Raw genomic sequence first — 26,856 nt, 5'->3', positions numbered from 1 at the left:
ATACTTGACACACTTATGTGAACACAAACTGACTGGCCACTTTATTAAAACTATACCACACATACACTTGTGACTCCATCTAGTAATTCTAGTTGCTTGTATTAAATTCTCATGTAACGTATCTAGAAACTGGTTAAAACCCATACGTGTAAAGATGTTCTTATATCATTGTTAGTACGGTTTATCTCATTGGTTTTTTAAGTATCTGGTTCATCAGATTTTACTCACAATGGCATTCGAAAAGAAATACGGATCTTCGTTACGAAAAATTCTTGTAGCGGATAATTGTCTAGTGGATGGTCAAACCGTGGAAAAATTTGGAAAACCTAACATGTATTAGTGTCTAACTCATTTCTGCAATTCCCTTAATAATGGTCAAGTACTTTGTGACGTATATTACAAAATGTCTTGTGTAAGATGAAAACCAGTGGTGGTACACTTCCCTTAGGAGCGGTCAAGTACTTTGTGACATATATTACAAGATGCTTTGTGTAAGATGACAACCGGAAGTGGTCCCTCTCGCTTCCTGTTGTGGACGGTCATTAACGAAAAATTAATTCGATAGAACTGTATGGAACTCTTGACCATTTCTGTTAGTACATTAGCGTAAGCTGTTGAATGTGATATATTGTAGTGACGAATATTCTTGTTATGTGAGTTGATTCGTTTAAAATTTGAAAAACAACCAAGGTGCAAATAAGCCCTTTTGCGTATCACGTCTACCTTACTGTTCTGTATTTCAAACAAATTAGCAAGGACTGCAAAACGTTTCGGTGAGTTACAATAAAAAAACGACACCTTCCAGCACCTTGTTAATTCTATCCTACGCCGTATCAAAAATCATATTTTGTGAAATAATCTAAAAAAAAAAAGAGAGAAGCCAAGTTAGTATATTAACACAAATTGTTTGCTGTTTTTTTAAAGCAATGCCACATTGGGCTATCTGCTGTGTCTACCAACGGAAATTTGAACCCCTTATTTTAGTGTTATAAGTCCATGGACATTATTAATACAGAAACATCATCACTGTCAACTTGCGAATACCTTTAGTTCGCATTAGCTTTTATTGGTGTTGTTATCTGTCAAACGTCACTTTAATCTGCAAGATTCACAAAATAGACGATCATTAGGAACGCGGAAAACGTTTCAAACGTAGCGTTCCGGGTGTACACGTGTCGTTATTCTTTTTCGAAAACATAGCGTTTAAAGTGGACAAATACGTTCGTGCCTGTTTTCGCACGTAGTATTTTTAATGGGCACGTGTATTTATGCTAGTTTGAATGCCTAGCGTTTTGAGTAGACACCCATTACGTTTTGTCAGTAATTGTTATCATTTATGAACGACACGTATTTTATCTGCCATAAGAAAACAAAACCACTTTTCCAAATGGATACCTACCCTTGTCCGACCAAGCAGGAGGGCATCCATTTCACCCTGAGGCTGCAGGTGTCCTGCATCTGCTACTAGTCTACTTGGCTGTTGACGTGTTCGACCCATTAGTTCGATTTTAGGATCGAATACCGTATGTCATAATAACCATGTTGAAATATTTCAAGACCAACTTTACACCAAAGTTACCTGTGTGAAGAAAAAAAAATACTCAGTTCCACTAAAGATATTTTATGTTGTTGTTTCGTAGTTCAACTACAAAGAATAAAAAAAAAAATCATTGAAAATGGGATTACACACTGATGTAAAAATAAGTCAAATAACTCGATCATTTACCAAGTATTTTGTATGATCTGTTACCTCGAACTCCATATAGGTTTCTTCTTGTAATTCACCGCATGTTCTACTCTTGCATGAATACTTAGATGTTATCATTTACTACTGATTCTAATCTTAATTATTAACCATTTACCATCGATTACAATTGTACATCAGTTGTTAATCATTTACTACTGGCTCTGTCATTAATCATTTATCACTGATTCTGATTGGATTATTGGCCATTGACTCTGATTGGATACTTAATTGTTAATTATTTGCCACTGACTCTAATTGGGTATTTAAATAACAATCATCCACCACTGATTCTGATTGGACACTCAGTTGTTAACCATTTATCATTGACTCTGAATGGATACTCAATTACTAATCATTGGTCATTGACTCTAATTAGTTGGTTAAAAACTACTTATTTACCACTGCTCTCGTCGGTTGTCATTGCATGATAGTTTTTCTTTGAAAGTCACTTAGTTTAAGAAATAAAGTAAACGTGAAAACAAATGAATAAATGACAGTTAATACAAGTACAACTTTCTTAAGACTAAATACATCTTTAAACAACAGCTGTATGTGTATTAGCAGTTGTACACTTTCACTGGAAATAAAAGACAGAAAGAAATTTAGTGCATCCTGAGCTTCTGTTTCGATATCTTTTCAACAAAAAATAATAATTTGGTCATAAGACTTGAAACTTAAATTTTAAAATTCAAAATAAACCACACTCTATTTAACATAACGTCTATCATTGATCACTTTTGTTCGTTACTTACAATTCCAAAAAATAAAAATGAAAAGGGGAATATTTCCAAAACTATGATTATATTGCTATAATTTTGTTTGAGCCATAATATTTCCTTGGTGAGATATTCATTTAAATTAACATGGGAGGTATGACTGAGGATCATTATAGCTTGAATGATTCACTATTTACAAATCATTTTTTCATAACATGAATACCTGATGTTTTTCTGGGAAGGTATTTTAATTTTATATATTTCAAGATTTGTCTTATTTTACCTATAGATGGCACTAAACGTTTAACTCGGTTTTAATACTCCGAGTTTTAAAACGATGGAATTGGCTGTACCCTTTTTGTCGGTCGTACGGATAAGTCAAAACAAAATTAAAATATTGAAAACTCTACAAGATATCGCCATTACAGAATGTCTTAGTAGAGTGTGAATAAAATACAATCTTAATATTGCACATAAAATTCTCAGATTCACTACCAATACGAATAACATTAAATGGGGTCAAAATCTCACAATTCTATGATGGAAATAATCAACTTCTAAATACTTTTAATAATTGATCTCAAGACAGAATAACATAGCTTTCCTTTCAGAGATTCGTGTCTTTGTGCACCAATTTTATGAGAGTCATATGCACACAGAGCAAACATTTAACGAGATGTATTTGATTATTTATCATACGTTTCGTGTTTGTTGGTTGTTTTTGTTTTTTTTCATTTACGCTGTTAAACTCTTTTGTAAAAAAAAAAAATCGAATAAAATTACATTTTTAAGTAGAAAAATTATGTGTAATACAAAAATCGTAGTGCGAGAACCAACGTTTTACACTCCCTTCTACCTCCTTGGGTTATAATTCAACCTTAACCTCAACACTGTAAAACTCAAACTGGTAATTATCTTTCAAACGGTATTTAAAATCCATTCACTTTATTTGTATCTTATAGTTTCATTAAAATATTAGAATTAAAGTACAAGTTGTGTAAGGTGCTTTATTTAATAATTTGTCTCCTGGTGGGTTAGTGGTAAGTTTGCAACGAACTTTCAAGGTAAACATCTGGTTCGATTCATTGAGGGAGATAATGTAGAAGAATCAATGTATAGCATTGCATTAAAACAAGTTAGGTTTGATATCAATGTTAATTTGTATATTAAGTCATACACACGTGTGTGTATATATATATATATGTCATACACACGTGTGTGTATGTATATATATATATATACACGAGATCTGGTAAAAACCTTCTGATACTTCTGTTACAGGTTCCAGTACAGAGGCAGTGAGCTTCACTGAGGTGTGTACAAATAGTGATCTACCTCATGAACAAGTCATTTCTCCAGACCTTATACCCCTGTTCAAAGACATGTGTATCTCCAGCCCCTATCGTAATAAAACTGGGAATAAAAAAGAACATGTGTTTATATCAAGTTTTATGTGAAAAATGGTAAAGGAGGAACAGAAATCCTTAAAATGTTAGAACTGCCTTTAGTGATGACTGCTTAAGTAAGGCTGTCGTTTATCAGTGGATAAAACGCTTCCAAGATGGCCGGGAATCGGTCAAAGATGACCACATTCTGGCGACCGTCGACATCGTCTACTGATGAAACGGTCACTAAGGTGAAATAAAAATTTCGAGGTGATCGACGATTAGCTGTCCCCGAAACTGCTGATGAACTGGACATTTACTGTGGATCGTGTCAGGCGATTTTAACTGAAAACCTCTGCACGCGTCTTCATCGTGACAACGTGCCTTCACACACTGCTGTATGTGTTCAAGAATTTTAGGCAACAAAAAAAAAAACATTCTTGCAAAACCACACACCCCGTATTCTCCCAATCTTGCTCCGTGTGACGTTTGTCTGTTCCCAAAAATCAAAATTAACTGAAAGGAAATATACTTGATGACATTCGAAACACCCATAATAAATGAAAACAAAACTTAGTTGTATAACAGTTGAAGACTTCCAGGATTGGTTTAAAAAATGGCAGGAACGTTGAAACAAATGTGTATCAGCAGGGAGAGATTACTTTGAAGGGAAGACCATATAATACTGATCTATGTACATTATTCTTTGGAATAAAAGTGAAGACTTAGAACTCTTTGATTGCACCTCGCATGTGTATTTATTGAAACTGTTAATATCCATTGAGGTCATGGATTTTGTTCCAATAAGACAGACACAGGAAATTTTTAATTTGCCGAGAAGTTTGCGTAATAAACAAGAAATTGTCTCGGTAAACTTTGAGTCGTTTTCTCTTTATTTCACTCTGTTTGTTTTGCTTCAAACAAAATGAAGAACATTCTACGTAATCACCTTGACATGATTAATTGGAAAGGTAATTGCTGTTGTTAATTTATCATTAATTTCGGATTCTTTTTTCAAGGATTGGACATTTCATGAATATAAAAGAATGCTATACTTTAAATGTCACTAGCTAGATTTTTGTTTTGTTTTCAAAGTTCGCGCAAAGCTACACGAGGGGTATCTGCCCTAACCGTCCCTAATTTAGTAGTGTAAGACTAGAGGGAAAGCAGCTAGCCAGTCATCACCACCCACCGCCACCCCACGGCTGAAAGAGCGAGCATGTTTGGTGAGACCGGGATTCGAACCCACGACCCTCATTATCGGTCGAACGCCTTAACCCACCTGGCCATGCCGAGCCAGTCACTTATCTTTCATGATAATACATGATTAATTAATCGTTTCGATTTTGTTGTGAACAGTACTGGACACAAAGCTAACAACGATATGTTTCCTTCTGTTTACGATATTAGCACCCAATCTCCACGACTACTGTTTAGGGAATATCATTGCAGAAATGTTGTTTGATTTACAGTTGTTGATTCGTTGATAAAATAGTTTGACTTACAGCTGTTGCTTCGGGTGATAAAATAGTTTGACTTACAGCTGTTGCTTCGGGTGATAAAATAATTTGGCTTACAGTTGTTGATTCAGTTGATAAAATAATTTGACTTACAGTTGTTGATTCAGTTGATAAAATAGTTTGACTTACAGCTGTTGTTTCAGTTGATAAAATAGTTTAACTTACAGCTGTTGCTTCAGTTGATAAAATATTTTGACTTACAGCTGTTGCTTCGGATGATAAAATAGTTTGGTCTACAGTTCTTGATTCAGGTGATAAAATAGCTTGACTTACAGCTGTTGCTTCAGTTGATAAAATAGTTTGACTTATAGCTGTTGCTTCAGTTGATAAAGTAGTTTGACTTACAGCTGTTGATTCAGTTGATAAAATAGTTTAACTTACAACTGTTGCTTCAGTTGATAAAATAGTTTGATCTACAGTTCTTGATTCAGGTGATAAAATAGTTTGACTTACAGTTGTTGCTTCGGAAGATAAATACATGAAAATAATGTGATTACAAAAGAAATCACGAGCAGCATTTGCCAACCGTCGTTTTATATCAGACCAAGCAAACCAGAACGATACCACAAATATTAATTTACAAAAGTTCTATTCGCATGTACTATCATCATATCATATGTTTCTTGTTTGAAAATAATTGAATTTAAACAAAATTTCAGCTAGTTCTGAACACAAGACTGTTATTTTTTTATTTCTGAAGTCTTTTAACCATTAGAAAAATACTGTTTACGGCTAGCTACAACTGTCTGTCTGTAGTTAAGGGCTATGTTCACCAAAAGTATCGAAATCTGGTTTCTAGCGTGTCTACTTAACAATGGCACAAGTGCTTAACGGTAAGCTGGAACTCATTTATTGTTTGTTTTTTGAATTTCGCACAAAGCTACTCGAGGGCTATCTGTGCTAGCCGTCCCTAATTTAGCAGTGTAAGACTAGAGGGAAGGCAGCTAGTCATCACCACCCACCGCCAACTCTTGGGCTACTCTTTTACCAACGAATAGTGGGATTGACCGTTACATTATAACGCCCCCACGGCTGAAAGGGCGAGCATGTTTGGCGCGGCGGGGATGCGAACCCGCGACCCTCGGATTACGAATCGCACGCCTTAACACGCTTGGCCATGCCGGACCGACTCATTTATTACTCTCTACGGTTGGATAGTCCGGTATGGACAGGGGGTTAGGGCGATCGACTTGCAATCTGAGGGTTACGGGTTCGAATCCCCGTCACAACAAACATGCTCGCCCTTCCAGCCGTAGGAGCGTTATTAAGTAACGATCAATCTCACTATTCGTTGGCAAAAGAGTAGCCCAAAAGTTGGCGGTTGGTGGTGACAACTAGGTGCCTTTCCTCTAGTCTTGCACTTATAAATAAGGGACGGCTAGCACAGATAGCTCTTGTGAAATTCATAAACAAACAAACGCTAATGTCGATCCTAATTAGACCTGGATATAAACTGTATTACTTTATGGAGGATAGTTGGCGGAGGGCTAAATTGCAAATTTAAAATGATATGTTAGCGTTGAGGTAGAACTAATTTACTCTGCGCAACGTCACTGTCATGGCAAACACCGTTAATAATGTGTATGTTCCAGCTGTTGAGAGAAGCTGCATAAATATTTATTATGATATAAGAGTAATGTTAAGTACATCAATAATAGTTCGATAATATCACCCTTACGGTTTGCTTCTGAGACAAAGTGCACGACACGCGTTTTCGACAAATGACACGCAAGGCTAGACATTTTACACAAGCTGCTTTACAATAGAAGATATTTTGTTTTTAGTGTCACGTGCATTCCTGTAAAACTCAAGTAATTTCAGCTTTGTCGCCTACATATCATAATTTTATATGAACTATTATAAAAATTAATTTTAAAGTACGTTTAGTCAACCGAATCTGTAAACTCACAGAATAGTGTTAAAACAAAAATATGCTGTTGGTATGGCGTTCTAGGTGTACCTTTTCCAATTATTGTATTTAATGTCGAACTTAGATAATCCGTATGAGTGCCTTCTATAAAATACACATACTGAGGTGACCTAAACTTTCTTCGTAACGTTACTATTGCTACAACGACCACTCTCCATCGTAACATCTCTTATATATCTGTGTTAAAATATGTCACCATGATTAAATTCACCTGGACGTCCATATGTTTTTTTTTATATCAGAGACATGTCGAGCTATCTACTGTGCTCACTGAGTGGAATAGAACTCCTGATTTTAGCGTTGTAAATCCAGAGACTTACTGTTGTCTCACAGGGGAACCGTCTTATATCTAAAACCTTTCGACATATACGGCATATATATATATATACTAGATGTACTTCCGCAGGGTTCACGAAATTGTTCTGTTCCTAGCGTAAATAAAACCACAATTAAAAGTAAAAAGTATTATTTTTATTTATTTCTTTTTAAGTTCAAATGTCATGGTGTGTTTTAGACTATAAAGGTCCATAATTCTTCTCGTGATTCATGGCATGCGCGCGTTTTACTGACGTCATACTATTACAAATTGCAACGTTAAGTGTTCCTTATATAGCATCATATTAGTGCCTACTGACTAACGGCTAGACAACACACTACTATATAGTGACACGAGTGATTAAAACAGGTGATCCCTTCAGGTGGCCCTTGGTCTCTTTTAGAGAAATCACTTATTATTCCTAGTTCATTGCTGTATAGGTTTATTTAAAGAAAACACACAAAGTGTTGATTTGAATAGGTCGTTCGCATACATCACGTGTAATATTCATGTTTTAACAAAGTTCATGCCCATATAAACGAAGTGTTCCTTATAATTGTTTTTCAGTATTTCACGAATATGGTTCAAAATGTTGATTTGACTTGTTTCCTTGTTTATTTATTGTGTTAAATGTCGCGCAAATCTACTTGACGATTATCTGGGCTGCTCCATATTTTGAAGTAATAGACTAGAGGGATGGGGCTAGTCAACACCAAATCTTGGGCTATTCTCTATCATCATATAATAGGCTTGCCAGTCATATTATAACGCCCATATAGATGAAAGAGTGAGCATATTCGGCGGCAAGTTTCTATCCCATCGTTCGTTGATTTTAAGTTAAGCGCCATAACCACCAAGCCATGTTAGGCTTAATTTATAGTCACGTGGAAAGATTGCCTCTATGGCTCATATTCTACAACTTTACGTGCTTAAAAACCTCTTATAGTTTTTTGCTCAAATACACGGATTGTTATCATCACGGCAGCTTAACGGTGCAGTTTGAGAATATTTATTCAACAGAAACCATGTATAAAGTCAGAACTTGTTTTGCTGAATTGAAAAGTAAAACTTCATGATTTCTTAGTACTTTTACACAAACTTTGCTGAACAGTTTCTAAAATTAACATGATACGTTCTTAAAGCAGCCAAGAATATGTGCAGTCTTGGCCAAAATATTTGCTTATTGTATTATGTCATGGTTATTGTCTACATGCATGGAGTAGTCCTTCAATAAATGTCCGATTAGTAACAGAGAAGGTAGTTTATGATTTAACAAACATGTACTAGTTATTATGGTGATCTGTTTAAGTTGTTTAAAGCATTTATTCGTTAAGAGACAAAAACACACCTGTTTTGTACAAAAGGGCGTGCTTGTTTGTTTGCAATGTAGCAGAAAGCTACACAATGGACTTTCTGTGCTCTACCCACCACGGGTATTGAAACCCGGTTTCTAGTGTTGTAAATCCGCAGACATGCTGCTGTGCCACTGGGGTGCAAAGGGTGTGTTTTTTGTATAATCTTTCTTGAAATAGATCAACATTTTATTCAGACAGCTTCTCTGTACTTGACGTAAAGTCATGCCTCGACACGTGTCAGAAGTTATCTCTGTGCTTGACGTAACGTCATGCCTCGACACGTGTCAGAAGTTATCTCCGTACTTGACGTAACGTCATGCCTCGACACATGTCAGAAGTTATCTCTGTACTTGACGTAAAGTCATGCCTCGACACGTGTCAGAAGTTATCTCTGTACTTGAGGTAACGTCATGCCTCGACACATGTCAGAAGTTATCTCTGTACTTGACGTAAAGTCATGCCTCGACACGTGTCAGAAGTTATCTCCGTACTTGACGTAACGTCATGCCTCGACACATGTCAGAAGTTATCTCTGTACTTGACGTAAAGTCATGCCTCGACACGTGTCAGAAGTTATCTCTGTACTTGACGTAAAGTCATGCCTCGACACGTGTCAGAAGTTATCTCTGTACTTGACGTAACGTCATGCCTCGACACGTGTCAGAAGTTATCTCTGTACTTGACGTAAAGTCATGCCTCGACACGTGTCAGAAGTTATCTCTGTACTTGACGTAACATCATGCCTCGACACGTGTCAGAAGTTATCTCTGTACTTGACGTAAAGTCATGCCTCGACACGTGTCAGAAGTTATACGGCATCAAATTGTTCGAATGTCCAAAACTGGTATGAAGAAATCAGGCGTTGCCAAAATAATAGGATACCCCCAATGTGCTGTATTGAAAATCCTGAGACGTCATCGGACTTCAAAAACTTTGTTCCGAGAAAATCTACTACAGACACTAAACTGTGTTACCACATCAGGTTACCGCAACTGTGTCAGGTTACCACATCAAGATCGAAAGAAGTATTGCAACACCTTACCACAAGAATGTTTGAACACAGTCGTTAGAAGACTGACCAAACATAACCTATTTTGCAATAAGGGCTATCTAGAAACCGATAGAAACCGTGCCAGTTGAGTAAAACAGCACACTGGCAACAAGTCATCTTTTGAGATGAGTCTTGTTTCCGGCTTGTTAACGGTGATGGTGGGATTCGTACATCTTTGGGCAGCCATCCTTCATAATAAAAAAAAAAAAGAAACGTCGGTGGCGCCACCTACAATGATAATATAGACACATTACTTTTGCCAGATGCGAGAGCGAGGTTAGGCAATAACTTTGTGTTCCAAGATGACAGTACCACTGACACTGCCAATATTGCATATATTGTTCAGGATTATCTCGACCACAAGGACGTTACAAGATTACCGTGGCCAGCAATGTCTCCACATTGTAATCCCATTGAGAACTGTTGGACAAAACTGAACCAGAAATTTGCCAACCACGATTTGAAACCTATTGTTGTAGTTGAATTGCAGCCTTCTTGGGATGAAATACATCAATAAAAACATCGATGTCATTCCATTATTAAAGTACGAGAAGGGCCAACCAATTAATGAATGTTTAATATGAAGTTACAAAGGCTACTTATGACAGCTTGGTGTTGTATTTTGTCATTATATACGTTTTGGTAAGTTTTTGTTGTGATAGATGAAATGATGAATTACACACCTTTCAATGAGAGTCTCATAAAATTGTTTATTGTTCTACTAAATCATTCATGATGTCCACAGAACCTGTCTCATTATACAAATTACATATGTATATGTTTAATATAACATGTATTTATCAGTTTGACGTCACTGTGTGTATTCATATTCCACCTTAATAATCATTATCTTAATCGCTACAAAATATACAAATGCTTATTTTGGTCAAGACTGAACAAGTCAGTTGAACAGTAGACAACAAGAATGAAAGTTTACAGAAGGTAATATACCTTATCACACACGAAATAAGTTATTCATGCGTTATTTCATACAACCAATGACTCAGGCCAGTCATTGTTTCTTCGAAACGTACTCTTTATAAAGTCATTATTATTCTACTGACTACGACCGAAAATATCACTAACAGCGAAAATATCCAAATGAAAATCCAATGCATTCCAGTCATAATGAGTTTTAGGTATACTGGTGTATTACATTAGCTACATTATTTATTAAGTTAAATGTTACTTCTAATCTACATTGGTAGTTTGCTTTGCTCAGAAGATACTAATAATATCTGAGAAACTTCTGAACAACAATATTTATCAGGAAATTTCAGACGTTAGAAAAATTAAACCATAATGGAGGAATGACACGTTATGACATATTTAATAATCTAATATTGTACCTTAACGATTCTCAAACTTGAGGAACCCAAGGGCGTCTTTCAGTTTCAAGTGTTTTCGAGGATCCCCAAAATTTATCGATATTTTATTTTTAAAAAATAAACAAAACAAAAAACATACCGTATAAATAAAAAGCTAATTTCAAAATTCAATTCTGTAATTCATATAAATTTAATTTTACGAAAAATACGTTTTGATTCTATAAATAATATTTCTTAACACTTTTAATGTAATTTTGGACATGACTCGTGAACCCAATTTGAGAAACTGTGAGGAATAATTACAAGAAAAACACAAAATTAACACACAATTAGAATTCAAAGCAAGAGGTTCATTAAATGTTGTCCAGGTGGTTAAGGCACTCGACTCGTAAACTGAGGGTCGATGGTTAAAATCTTAGTCACACTAAACATACTCGCCCTTTCAGCCGTGGGGGCGTTATAATGTGATGGTCAATCCAACTATTCGTTGGTAAAAGAGTAGCTCAAGAGTTGGCGGTGGGTGGTGATAACTACCTGCCTTCCCAATAGTTTTACACTGAAATTTTAGGAACAGCTAGCGAAGATAGCCCTCGTGTAGCTCTGCGCGAAATTCAAAACAAACAAGCATTAAAAGTTGCCACAAAAAATAATCACGTGAACCTCTACCGCCTTCTTCCTATAAGAAGTTTATAAATTTCTTAACCTTGTATGAAACCCAATTTGACAGACAGCTGTGTTGTTTGTGTTAATGACGAACTACTGAAGTCCTGTGGTGTTGATCTTTATCACATTCAAATTCCTTTTAGAAATTATCCAGTTTTCTTTAGGGTCCTCCACTCTGAAAATGTTTTCTTCTATAGCTTGTATTTGATTATTCTCACTAGGATGAATTTACGAGTAATCTACTTATAATATCAAATAGTCAACGTTGATGCAGATGGTTAAGGCAATTGACTCGTAATCTGAGGTGGAAGGTTCGAATCCTCGTTCCATCAAACATGCTCTCTCTTTCAGCGTCATATGTGACGGTCAATCCCACTATTCCACAGTAGCCCAAGAGCTGGCGATGGGTAGTGATGACTAGCTGCCTTCCCTCTAGTCTTACACTGTTAAATTAGGGATAGTTAACGCAGATAGCCTTTATGTAGCTTTGCACGAAATCAAAAAAAACAAACCAAAACGAAGCAGACTACAAACGTGTCTTTCCAACGTCGACCCAGGTTAAGTTGTTTAGCCACCCTGTTTGAATTCGATATCTCAACGCAAGTTCTGTTAAGTTTACAAAGTTAGATTCGTTATGTCAGTACTGGGGGTTCTGAAGTTTAATATATAGCTTAATAGTTTCATAATTTACTTGCTATCAGGTTTTCTATTATTTTACTCATGGGCAGCGCATGCATGGTCTAGTCGTTAGCTCGCTCTGTCTGTGAATCCGAAAGTTCGTGGATCGTTGTTGTTAAAACGTACTCCGCATATTGCAGTCGTGGGTTTTCTATAAAAATGGCAGTCAACTCCCTCTAATTAGTCAGACAGAAAAGAGAAGTCCAACAGTTAAATGTGGATACTGTTTAATAGCTTCTTTTTGTTTAGCCTATCAGTTAAAAATTAGGGTTGACAATAAACTGAAAATTCCGATACAAAAGAAAAAACATTCACACTGATCTGACAACACTACACACTTTGTTGTTAATCTGTTACATAATTTGAAGAATAAATGTGTGGAGATGCTGTCCTCCTTTTATGTTCCTGTCATTTTTTGCTCCAACAAATTTAAGTAATTTTATTTAAAAAAAAAAAAACCCAGCTCTCTTATTAGCCAAAATAAAGATCCATATATGTTATTACGAGTTAGGTCTCAGCCAGTGTTCAGGGTTTGAATGGGTACAACACTGTCTTCAACCACACTATAAGAAGAGTCCATCTCTACCATATTGTATTTACCATTCGATTATGATAGGCCTGAATAATAGCTCTTTCACCAATCACAACAAATGTATTAGTTAGTGCATAGACATTCACAGGTAGAAATAGATAACACGTTCATCATCAAACAACATTTAAAAGATTTTGTCCACACTGGACACAAGTAAAAACTTGCAGTAAAGACATAACAGTACACGTATTCATAACTGAAGACGTTGGTATCTGGACACAATAAAATTATTTATCACCGAACAGAAACAACAATTGTGAACAGAAATTAAAAGTCTGTATTCAAAGTCAATGAAAATAACCGAACAGAAGTTAGTTATTTGTATCCAAAGGTAGTAAAAATAAACGTGGCAATCCGAATAACTTCCGAAAAACACTCAATATTTTGTTATTAGGCACAAAGCTGCACAATGAGCTATATATACGTGCTGTGCCGACCACAGGTATCAAAACTGGATATTCAGTGTTATAAGACTTCAAATTTGTCACTGATCCACTAGAGGCTAAAACAAAATTAAGATTTATTTCACTGGAAAGACGAAAGACATATAAATCTTTGAGATAATACACGTGTGCGTAAATATATACGTATTTATTTTTTTCAGAATAACGACCTTAACAAAGAAAGTCAGTAACAGTAAGCGTACTGTCACAGCAACATCCCTCCTCCCAGCTTATTATTTGTTTGTTTTTTTAATTTCGCGCAAAGTTACTCAAGGGCTATCTGCGCTAGCCGTCCATAATTTAGCAGTGTAAGACTAGAGAGAAGGCAGCTAGTCATCACCACCCACCGCCAACTCTTGCGCTACTCTTTTACCAACGAATAGTGGGATTGACCGTCACGTTATAATGCCCCCACGGCTGAAAGGGCTAGCATGTTTAGTGCGACGGGGATTCGAACCCGCGACTCTCAGATTACGAGTCGAACGCCTTAACCCACCTGGCCATGCCGGGCTGTCCTCCCAGCTTAACTGTGCTACGTTTTTAAATACTTTTCGTTGTTTAACCTCCAAGCCCCCGTTGGATTAACGGTAACCTTAGGAGTATGTATTTGTGTGTATTTTTCTTATAGCAAAGCCACATCGGGCTATTTGCTGAGTCCACTGAAGGGAATCGAACCTCTAATTTTAGCATTGTAAATCCGTAGACTTACCGTTGCACCAGCGGGGTTAACCTTATGAATTTAGAACTTTAGAATCTGGGATACATTTACCACCAGTGGGCATAGTGCAAATAGCCCATTGCAGACTTTGGTCTAAAGCAAACACTTTTTGTATTGAAAGTTTAATTATACACACTACGGTATCATAGGATTTTTTTATTCTTTTTTTTTTCGCAAAAGATCGCTAACTTCGAAATACTTTAATAACCTCAGCCGGTTTAAGTATTAATTAAATAAGAAGTAGAAATCTCTTTTTTTTTTCACGTGTTTGACCAAATCTAATACGTCCGTTGCTCATTAAACTTAGATACTATGTTTTTAAACGTCAATAAATAAAATTTATGACATTGTTCAACCTGACAGGTATTGTGAGAGCAACACCGTATCGAACCTTCAGTTAAATAACTGGAGCGTCATCTACGTTCATTGTGCTGCAACACCTAATCACTTTCCTACTGTAATATCCTATATAAGGAAGTATTGTACTAACGACAGCTTCGTGATTGAGTTGAATTATATTTCCGATGCTAATTAAGACAGGATTTTCAAGAGCCTCGTTTGATGATAGCTCTCATCATGTGGGAAGGAAGTTCATGCGCTATTACTAACAAGAGAACCGCTTATCATTGATAGAATGGTATTAATTTTAAATATGCTAGATAAAGCTACAGACGACATTTTATTACCCCCATGTAAGCTATGAGAAATTCATACTTTTTCTTATTATCAGATGCAACTGTTTCATATGAAAATCCTATAAGCATATTATTATTTTAGTATATCGTATTGTTTTAGTTATAGTAGATATAGAAAACTCTACGGAAATATAAAAGAAACAGCCATTTCGTGATTAGATACATTACGTGAGCTACGCCGTTTATAATAAAGCCAGGCCTTATTCAAAAAATGATGTAATAACTACTACATTTTTTGTGGAACTAGAATAGACTCAGTCCTGTTGTACTCACTGTTATTTTGTAATTTTTACTAAAATGTAACCAGACATAGACAAACTGAACTTAACATACTTGTCTGTTTTTGTCAAAACTCTTGTGTTTTTTGTTCGTGTTAGAGTAAAGCCACATTGGACTGACTATCTGCTGCGTTTACAGCCAGTAATCTAACTCAGGATTTTAGCTTCTCATGTCCTCGGACTTAACGCTGTTCCAAAGGAAGAGGATATTCTCAGGAAGCAGGCAAACAAATGAACTAGTGCGCCTGGGAAATTCATTTACAAATATACTTTTCAACAAAGGAAAAACATGTTTACAGAAAGCACACTAATGTTTCCGAAGTAAATTATTCACGATAAAAATATTTTTGTCATTATAATTTAAATTGAATGAACCTATTCTTTAAAGTTTTTAAAGCTGTTCCAATCACATGTTGCGAAGGGAAAATTATGAAACTTTTCCTAGCCTGAAGTTATTTTTAATTCGTCAGGAATACCTTCAGGTCAACAGAGGTAAAACTCCACAGAAGTGCTCATGAAAGCAGCTCTCAATACCTCAACATTTTATCTATTACACAGATCTTCTATGAAGTAAAACAATAAATTTAACGTATAGAACCTATTAGCAATCTGTGGCTACCGCCTTCCTTTTTATTCTTAGATTGTTTGAATGATAATTCTGATTTATGAATTAAAATACCTACCTAAGGTTTACCATTTTACTTCTTGATTATAATATAGTACTTTATTTATTATTTCCTAGCAGTCTTAACCACCTGTGATTAATATTTTCATTGTATTCGTTTAAATAACAAATAGATGTTTGTTTCAGTGAAGGATTTGATTTTCTAAGAACTTCCTCAACAGCAGGATAATTATGGTGTTATATAAAATTCACTCAATGTCGTATTTTTCAGCCACGGCATAACAGCTGATAGAATGGCTCTGGTTTTGTTTGTCTCAAGTAAAAACTCTTAGCTCATAGTCCCATCTCTTGACCAATTTCTATTTACAGCCACGGCTACTGAGGATTGAGGATTCCCTCTTGCTACAAAATATATTCACTATGCGTATATCTATATTTATACAAATCGGAAGTTTCTATGGTGATAACATTTTTTGTTGGAGTTTGTTGTTTGTAGGAATGTTTGTATTTTAACAAATTTCAGCTTCCTCCATACGCACTTTAAATTATACCGTTATTAAAACTAAAGGGTTAAGTATACCAAGGGTTGTCCGTGGTGACAACCGTGGTTCTGCTGTTTTTCCTTTTTTCACAGACACATTACAAAGACTGCAAAACTAATCGTTACTGTTTAATTTGTGGTATTTCAAGTAAGTAGTGCAAAATAAGTTATCAAAACTACATAGATATAAGTTTAAACTAACCTGAATCGTAAAACAATCATAAAACTCGTGTCAGAAATAAAATAAAACCAGTCTTTGTAGCTCACACAACAGAAAGGGAGCACATGGTTTACCCAATATTTTCCTTGATAGTGGTTGTACATTCGTGTATATATTCATAATTTTGGAACCGAAATACGACTAGTCCCGAAAGTTTATCTGAGTAGTTAAGAACTGCTAAGTGTTAGTTTATGAAGCGTAAGGAAGCGTAGTGCACCATGGAAATGTGTTCCATTTTTAGAATCAAAAATTCGGAAATGAAACGCCTTCTACTGGCTATTTCTCAAGACTATTTATGTTAAATTCACAGTATGCACTCTATTCAAGATATTCTGCTGTATTATGTACTTTAAGTATGTAAATAAAAAGTGTACGGTGTTACTTTGTTCTCTTTCAAGTTATACTACACGTAAAGCAAAGATACCTTTGTGAATGTATAAAACGCTAGAAGTGAACACAGTTACGCCAGCGGCGTCTAATGAAAGAGCAATAAGCTGATTTTAGGTCATCAATTTATTTTAAGAACCAATATGAAACGTTGAATATGAAAACCAAAAAAGAACGTTCCGTTGAAGGAATATACAGATAGGTGTCAACATTAGAAAAAAATGGTATCACAACTCCAGGCTAGACAGAGTGCATCTAGTGCTGAGAACTAGATGAATTTCACAGGAGATGTGAGCCAGCTAAAATGTTCTACAGAGAGTTTATAATCACTTTGGCTAAATCTGCTAACCAAAGAATAAACGACACACAAACTAACGAACATTAAAAAAAAGATCACGGCATATCCGGTATTTGCACTGACCAAGACCCCAACGGACCTCAACTTCAAAGTAATGGTAAGAAAGGGAAAGTGGCATCATTGTCAAATCCAAACATTGAAGTGGATCATGTTCTTGGCCTTTTTCTCGGATAAAATATTATCACCACCAAGGTTGAAGATTGAAAACATAATCTGAAGTAGCTTATGAAATATACTGGTTGAAAGAGCGACTTGTGCTAAGAATAAAATATATGCTCAGTACAGTTGGTCAAACACGTACATATGGCTCCATGTCATCTATCCTTTTGGAAATCTTCTGTCAACTTCAATGTGATGATGGCGGGAGCTCTACTCTATGTATGTATGACGTAGGTTTCTTGCTTGGTCCATGTACTTATTTATAACATGGTTCTTCCTATTTTATAATCTAAAAAAAATTGAATTATCAAGCGCATTTTCTTTTTCTTTTATTATTTGCTTCTCTATAGAGCATCTTTCTATAAATCTAATCCATTTTCAGTTTAACATTTTGCTGTTATTGTATTATAATGATTAAACCATAGTTTATCCGCATTCCAATAAATGTTTTTCTTTTAGTAGAAACGTGTTCACAAAGTACACTGCAGATTGTTATTTACTGGACTTTTAATAATCTAACTCAGACCATTGTTTACTGGGTTTTAACATTTAAATCTAACCATTGTATACTGGGTTTTAATCATCTAAATCAGATCATTTTTACTGGGTTTTAATAATCTAAATCAAAGTATTATTTACTGGGTTTTAATAATCTAAATCAAACCATTGTTTACTGAGTTTTAATCCTCTAAATCAGATCATTTTTTACTGGGTTTAATCTTTATCGGATAAGAAATCTGTGAGTTTATAGACTTACAAAGTTAAAATCCGGGGTTCGATTCTCCGCGGTAGACACAACAGATAGCCCAATGTGGCTTTATTCAGAACAACAAATAAGCTTTAACTACAATTTGAAGTCATATTCTAAATTTAATTCAAATTAGAAAAGGACTAACTTAAAAATGATAATGTGCTGTCCATTTCTCCAATATACCTGTATATAGAATTAAACATATTTCGATTTACGTTTTTCTTTAAAATCTTAGCAACCATGAAAGGGTACGTTCTCTTTAACTCTTCATATATATATATGAAACAAAATGAATGTTCATGCAGACACAAAAAATTGAAACAATTATAATAATAGAATATAAAATTGATCAAATAAAGCTATATCTATATGCATTATTGGTGTTGTTTCTCAATACAAAGCTACCCAATGAGTTATCTGTACTCTGTTCACCGCGGTGAATCGAACCTAGAATTTTAACTTTGTAACTCCATAAACTTACCGTTAGTTCTCCGGGTTACATATGAAACCGTTTTTGTTGTTTTTTCCAGGTTGACTTAAGTTAACTCAAAACTTGATTGTTGAACAACATTTTTCTAGTGTAACTTAATTATTGAACAATATTTTTCTGATATAACTTAATTATTGAACAATATTCTTCTATTATAACTTAATTATGAGACAATATTTTTCTAGTGTAACTTAACTATTAAACAATATGTTTTAGTGTAACTTAATTATTGAACAATATTTTTCTAGTGCAACTTAACTATGGAACAATATTTTTTGAGTGTAACTTAATTATGAAACAATATTTTTCTAGTGTAACTTAACTATTAAACAATATTTTTTAGTGTAACTTAATTATTGAACAACAGTTTTTAGTGCAACTTAACTGTTGAACAATATTTTCTTGTGTACTTAGCTATCAAAAGTTAAGAGTTCAAGGACACTTTTCTACAATTAATTGCTATTAGAAATAAATGTTGAGAAATACTAAAAAATAAAGTATTAAAACGTATTTTCTTTTGACAAAATGTAAAGATATTTCAGTTGACCTAAGCTCACTGTATATTAATTGCTTAGAGAACAATTCGCCTTAAAACAAAATCGAGAACGTAATTTAATTTGGAAAGGGCATCCTATACCATTTTGTAATTCGAAGAAACGTTACTTCATAAATCAAATGAAAATGTGAGACTGACTTCACACTTTCGTTCAATAAAATATAAAAAAAAAAAACAACTTACTTATACAAAATATAACGCAGTATCTTGTGTCATTAGTTATTTGGTCGTATTCTTACCAAGCGGACAAGAGATGAAGCAAGTATTCCCTGTACAGGCGCATGAACTCGAAAATAACCGAAAACAAGTAAACTCTCACCTGTATTATATGCATGCACTTTTGGCTGTAGTTTCAGCACAGTAAATGTTTTCGTAACATAATTAACGACACTGGGATCCACTCATCCACAGATAACAAACTATTTCAACCTTGTCAGTGAGCTCATCTTAAACGTCAACGGGAGGTCTAAACAAGTTAGCTAATTACAAGTTTTTTTTTAATATCTGCATTGTATCAATTTACACGTCACATAAAATTGCTAGTTATCTGTTCCTCGTCAGGACGATACGTGCAACTAATAACTGCTCCTTATCAGTTCATACGGTACATGCAACTAACAACTATCTGTTCCTTATCAGTTAATATGGTACATGCAACTAACAACTATCTGCTCCTTATCAGTTAATACGGAACACGCAGCTAATATCTATCTGCTCCTTATCAGTAAATACGTAACACGCAGCTAATAACTATCTGTTCCTTATCAGTTAATACGCAGCTAATGACTATCTGCTTCTTATCAGTTAATACGGTATATGCAGCTAATAATTGTCTGCCGAGGATATTGTCTATATCTATATATCTATATAAATTTTGTAAAAACCTGAAAAATCATACATTTATATTTGTTAATTTTTTTCTACCCTGTAAAATCTTTCGATTTTTAGGTGTTATTTATCGTTTGTTATAATTTATTGTTTGCATATTGTTAACCGATAAACTGAACAATGGACTACATAACTATTTCTACTGTTTCTACTGCATAGATCCAGATCCGATTTTAGTGTTATAAAGCCCATGGGGGCCGACAATGTTTGTAATTGGACGTTGTACACACGAGTAGGCTTAAGACTGAAAACTTTTATTCAATAACATCTGGTGTACCCATACCCTGGACAGACGTTATGTAAATTCATGATTAATAAAAGGTTATCTAAGGACATGAAAATTTGTTTCTATTATACGTAATTGAAAAAAAAACCAAATAAAACACATACACACAAAAATAAAAATACAAACAAAACGCCTATACAAACTGCAAAACTCAGTATATGGAATGAAGTATTTATGTGCACTTTCGCATGGACGCAACAAACCTTAATACAAATTTAGTGAAAATTTATCAACAGGGGTAAAGTAGTGGTAGAAAAACGCAAAAGCCCCCACAAAAACTGAAAATTTATATGTATCTCCTCATAAACCCAGGAACCTCCATTCCAAGTTTGGTGAAGATCCGTCCATACCCTGCAAAGTAGTTACATAAACGTACAACAGAGGGTACTATTATATTTATGTAGATTGTTAATGAGATGTGATACTATTATTTTTTAAAACTTATAAAATTGTGCACTATTACTTTTGAAATTTCATTCGATGTAATGGATGCATTTTAATCTGATTTTTAAAAAATTCATTTTATTTCTATGAAAAAAATGTTGTTTTACCTAGTTTTAAAGTCTGGGCGAAGCTTATTGGTTGGCGAGACACGATATGGTTTGAAAAATTCAAGGTTCGAGTCACAATATGCTGCTGAATTGGCTCCGAATTTTTGCCTCTAAGGGCATTTTAATTGAGACAGACAATACCGTTATTTTATTAAGGATATTTGCATAATAGGCTGTGTGTGCCGCCTTACTCTGATGAATACGTCTAAATTAGAAATGCCGCAGCTGAAAATTATAATTAAAAATACAATTTATCTTTGAATTTTATTCTAATTTATTATCTAAATATGTAACTCCAGAAGACTAGTTATATTTATTATTAATATTTTTCTTCCAAATTTATTACTTACATGATGCTCCACGCTTATTCGGTCGCCTGCAATTTCGCTTCCAATTTATAATATTTAAACACCAATAAAAACATCTTAATCTAATTGTTTAACTTTTTTTATGGTAGCTGATACCATATTTATTTTAAATTTATACAGATATTGCCCCTGCTTCCCATCCTGGCATGGACAGGGGGTTAAGGCACGAGCATTATAATCTAATCGTCCCGCGTTCGAATCCCCGTCGCACCAAACAACCTCACCCTTTCAGCCGTAGGGGCGTTACACTGTGACGGTCAATCCCAATATTCATTGGTAAAAGAGTACCCCAAGAGTTAGCGGTGGGTGGTGAGGACTAGCTACCTTCTCTCTAGTCTTACACTGCTAAATTAGGGACGGCTAGCGCAGATAGCCTTCGCGTAACTTTGCGCGAAATTGAAAAATAAATAGAAACAAACAAAACCTTTATTACTTTCCCTAAACACGTATATAAACCACTTAATAACGAAAGAACACAGGCGAATATATTAAGCTATTTGCATAAAAGCCACATTATGTTAATAAAGTGTAAGTCAGTTTCCTATAGCATTAATATAATATCCTTTCGTGTACAAGTAAACCATTTGGTAATTAGGACAAAAAATGGTGAGAAATGTGCTTGAAAATAACATTTTTATTTGTATTAAAATTTAGTTTTCATTTATTAAAGATGTATAATTTAATGCCTGATTGTCATGTACTGATGATTTTGTTTTATTTAAATCGGTTTCTACTTCCTCCATAAAAGTTTACGTATCAGAAATTGTATTTACAATACGCTCTGGGTGTACGTGAAAGCAGTAAGAACTATTTTATTTGTATATGTAAACATTTTTAAATCTGTAATACATTATATATTCTGTGACAGCATACAAAAATCCTCTATGTCCGCACAAAGTCATACAAAACAAATATTAGTAGTAATCCCGCAGAAACAATAGACAATATAAAGTTGACTAGAAACCAGGATCCCAATACGACGGGGAACATCTGAATGAAAAAGATAGAGCAAAGAGGAACGAACATAAAACCAATGGAAAACTGCTTCAATCACGTAAACAAAATAGCTCTACAGTAAATATTAGAATATTTTTAAATGTGAAAAACAACAACTCTTTTCATTTTTACGTTTCAAGTAATCTGTAGTAATCCGCAAAATGTTCTGTTTTGCCCAAAATGTAGAAACAATTATTCTAATTCATAGAACTGTTATTTCAGGAAGAGGGACGATAAAGCTCTTATAATCCAAAAAAATGTTCTTTCAAATGTTCAGAGGGATTCGCGTTAATTCAAAACTTTTAGTTATATTTTGTGGAATACTAACCCACAGTAACAATTCGAGAACAATTATTTCGAAACGTAATAAGTTATATAAATATTATTTGATTTGGTTCGTTCGCTTAAATAAAAATTCTACTTTATAAATACATTTATTAATTTATTTAAGTGATACACGATATGAGAATTTTGGAATCGTGTTTCGAGCCTCATAATACCATAAATGTTTTCCCACCTGATATTTACTCTAAAACTGGTTCTTGTTTTTTTCAGGAAAACGTAGACCTTTTCAGCCTTCAACAAAGAGGTGACATAAACAATATATTACTACTTCAACAATATTTATTCTGAATGGGACCCTGCTTGGCCAGGTGGTTAAGGCACTCGACTCGTAATCCGAGGGTCGCGGGTTCGAATCCCTGTCACACCAAACATGCTCGCCCTGTCAGCTTTGGGGAGCTTTATATTGTAGCAGTCAATCCCACTATTCGTTGGTAAAAGAGTAACCCAAGAGTTGGCGGTGGGTGGTGATCACTAGCTGCCTTCCTTCTAGTCTACTAAATTAGGGACGGCTAGCGTAGATAACCCTGGTGTAGCTTTGTGCGAAATTCAAAATAAAATTAAACATATTCTGAATGTTATTTGTATTAACACTGAGAACCCAATTTAGTACTAAACTATATTAAGTATTAACTAAAGAGACTAAATATTCTACCGGTTTAATCGTCTTCGCATTATTCTAGTCGTCCTAACGTTTCTCATCAACAACTTTAGTAACCGTAATGTAAAACTGTGTTCAAAAGTTAATCTAAGTACAACTTAAGCCTTCACAATTTTGAAGGCTCTAAGCGAAGTTCCTTATTTGTTAAATGATTTTACCCGACCAAGATGAAACCAACAACAGAAAAATATCATCAAAAATAAAACCATATTCATCAACACACTCACTACGTTTACTACGAAATTTGCTTAAGTGCAAACACAAGTTAATTAATTAAATTTGTAATCGTGGATTAGGCTTTCGTGTAAAACTGGTCATTTCGATGTTGGTTTGGTTTGTTTTGAATTTAGCGCAAAGCTACACGAGGGCTATGTGCGCTAGCCGTCCCTAATTTAGCAACGTAAGACTAAAGGGAAGGCAGCTAGCGATCACCCCCCACCGCCAACTCTTGGGCTATTTTTTACAAACAAATAGTGGGATTGACCGCCACATTATAACGCCCCCAAGGCTGAAAGGGCGAGCATGTTTAGTGCGATGAGATTCGAACATATGACCTTCGAATTGCGAGTCGAGTGCCTTAACCACCTGGCCATGCCGAACCCATTTCTATATTTTGTTTTGTGCTTAAATTCTTTATCGTCCCTACAAGATTAATTAAGTTGTGATTCATCGCCTTCCTTTCTTCTCTCAATTTTGGTAAAAAAAATGTTCTTTAATATTTGATGGCAAATACATAATGTTTTTTTTCCAAAATGCTTTCACAAAATGTAAGCTGTGCGTACGCTGATACATTTTATTATATAATACATTATTCAACACACACGTGTTACCTTTTTCTTCAAATATATCTTAAAAAACTCGTTCTCTGGACAAATTCGAGTGTGTGTTTTCTTATAGCAAAGGCACATCACACTATTTGCTGTGTCCACCCAGGGGAATCGAATCCCTCGTTTCAGCATTGTAAACCTGAAGACTAACAGCTGTCACACCGAGAGTCACGACAAATTCGTCCCGCTAAATTTGTAATCTAAATATTAGTCACTTCCTACTGACAATTATAATTATTACTGTTTAAACCTTTTATTTTTTGTTGATCTTAAGGCAAAACATGCAATGGGCTGCTAGCTGTGTCCACCGTGGGTGAAATCGAACCCCAGAATTTAGCGCTGATAGTTCACAAATATACGGCTTTCTCACTGGGAGATTATTTAAATGAATATCCTTAAATGCCTTTTTTATTAATGTCTACACAACCACTTTGGCTTTTATCAACATGTTTATACCAATCTGAAACAATCATATGTGAACAGGAACATAATACATACCAAATGTTTTAGGTTTGTGTATTAGTCTGAAACAAGGGGGTGTGTGAACAGGAACATAGTTCACACCAAATGTTTTAGGTTTCTATATTAGTCTGAAACATGTGTGTGTGTAAACAGGAACATAATTCATACCAAATGTTTTAGGTTTCTATATTAGTCTGAAACAAGTGTGTGTGTAAACAGGAACATAATTCATACCAAATGTTTTAGGTTTGTGTATTAGTCTGAAACAAGGTGGGGGGGGGGTGAACAGGAACATAGTTCATACCAAATGTTTTAGGTTTGTATATTAGTCTCATTATGAACTACTGTCCAGCCAGGGGAAAAACAGCTACTCAGTACTACCCACATTACGCGATTTACTGTCTCTTTTTATGATGCATCCACAGGTTAAAGTAGGGCAAAGACATTTGGTAACACACAGATTCGAACCAGCTAGTCGCCATTTACGAAATCTAGACCTCTATCATAGCACCAGTCTGCGTTTTTCTTATTTCTATTCAAGCCAATAAAATAAGCCTTATGGACAAGAAATCAACTTTTTACCATGAAAAGAAAGTTCTTTGTTACCTAATAAGATAGTCTAAAACAGCTATTAAAGCAAAAATAGACCACAAAAATGTCCATTAGAAATATTTCACTCTAATTCGAATGTTAGCCTTTAAATGACATTAGAAGTATTATTTTGAAACTATCCATTGTTCTGGTGACAATGCTGGTTTCCAGATTATTCAGTAATTGTAAAAACAAAATACCAATATTGATTAGCTCTTCCATTTATCCTAAAAAGCTAATAATAAATAATAACCAATCATTGCAAACATTAACACGACGAAACAATGATCTGATATTACTAGACAATGAATCTTCTGTGAAGAACTGAACTGACAACTGCCACAAATAAAAGTTGCTTTCTGTACAGAAGCACTTGAGATTATTAGCGCATAACTCCATTGAGAACCATTGTAAATCCGATAGTGTGATTTTTTCCATCCACCTGTTGTGTTAACGAACGACATGACATGAGTAATTCCCCTAGTGGTTCAACAGTGTACTCCCGTTGTGTTAGAGGACAATATGACATGAACAACTCCCCTAGTGGCTGAACAGCAAGCTTGCACGCTTACGACACCAAGAATTGGGTTTTGAGCATATACAGTCTATTCTGTAGCTCTGTGCTTAACAATAACCAAACGAGAAGAAAAAACATTTTATTTTCCAATCGTTTATGGCAGTTAAAACGTTTAAAGTTTAAACACAAAATACTTTCATTCCACCATGTTTTCTGTGATGCAATGGTTCATTACAATCCCTTATTAATGTCCATTCTTTGGGTGAAATGAAAGTTAAAACAAAAAAACAGAAGTATTGCTAGTAGTCTAAAGAAAGTGGTATAGATCATCTCAATACCACTGGTGCTACAAGAATGTCATCATTTCTGTGCTCAGGCATACAAAAGTGTAACCGTCAAAACTCGTCTTACGTGGGCCCGGCATGGCCTAGCGCGTTAAGGCGTGCGCTTCGTAATCTGAGGGTCGCGGGTTCGCGCCCGAGTCGCGCCAAACATGCTCGCCCTCCCAGCCGTGGGGGCGTTATAATGTTACGATCGCTCCCACTATTCGTTGGTAAAAGAGTAGCCCAAGAGTTGGCGGTGGGTGGTGATGACTAGCTGCCTTCCCTCTAGTCTTACACTGCTAAATTAGGGACGGCTAGCACAGATAGCCCTCGAGTAGCTTTGTGCGAAATTCCAAAACAAACAAACAAACAAACAATCGTCTTACGTATGTCGATGATGTACAGTAGAATGCACGCTAAGCATAAACCATGTGGACATTTCACAACACAAGAGTAGGAGTGTCGGATTCTCCCGCAAACTGGCAAAAAGCCAATTGGAAAAGGATCATAAGAACGAGACTTGAGCTTGTCATTTAGAATGA

The 26,856-nt window shown here is 35.1% G+C and overlaps 1 protein-coding gene across 1 annotated transcript in view; it reads right to left on the bottom strand.

Moving 5' to 3' along the window:
* Positions 1-26,856, bottom strand: part of LOC143256027 (A-type potassium channel modulatory protein DPP6-like) — a 367,278-nt gene that overhangs the window by 336,380 nt on the left and 4,042 nt on the right. Inside the window, exon 2 of the mRNA XM_076512601.1 lies at positions 1,400-1,579. Within this exon, the coding sequence (XP_076368716.1) occupies positions 1,400-1,498 (99 nt within the window). The 5' untranslated portion in view covers positions 1,499-1,579. The remainder of the gene's footprint in view (positions 1-1,399; positions 1,580-26,856) is intronic.

Source organism: Tachypleus tridentatus, chromosome 7 (genome assembly GCF_004210375.1).
Source record: "Tachypleus tridentatus isolate NWPU-2018 chromosome 7, ASM421037v1, whole genome shotgun sequence".
In the NCBI taxonomy this organism is placed as follows: Eukaryota; Metazoa; Arthropoda; class Merostomata; order Xiphosura; family Limulidae; genus Tachypleus; species Tachypleus tridentatus.
Note: the sequence above shows the minus strand (reverse complement) of the source record. Positions and strands in the feature narration are given on the sequence as shown.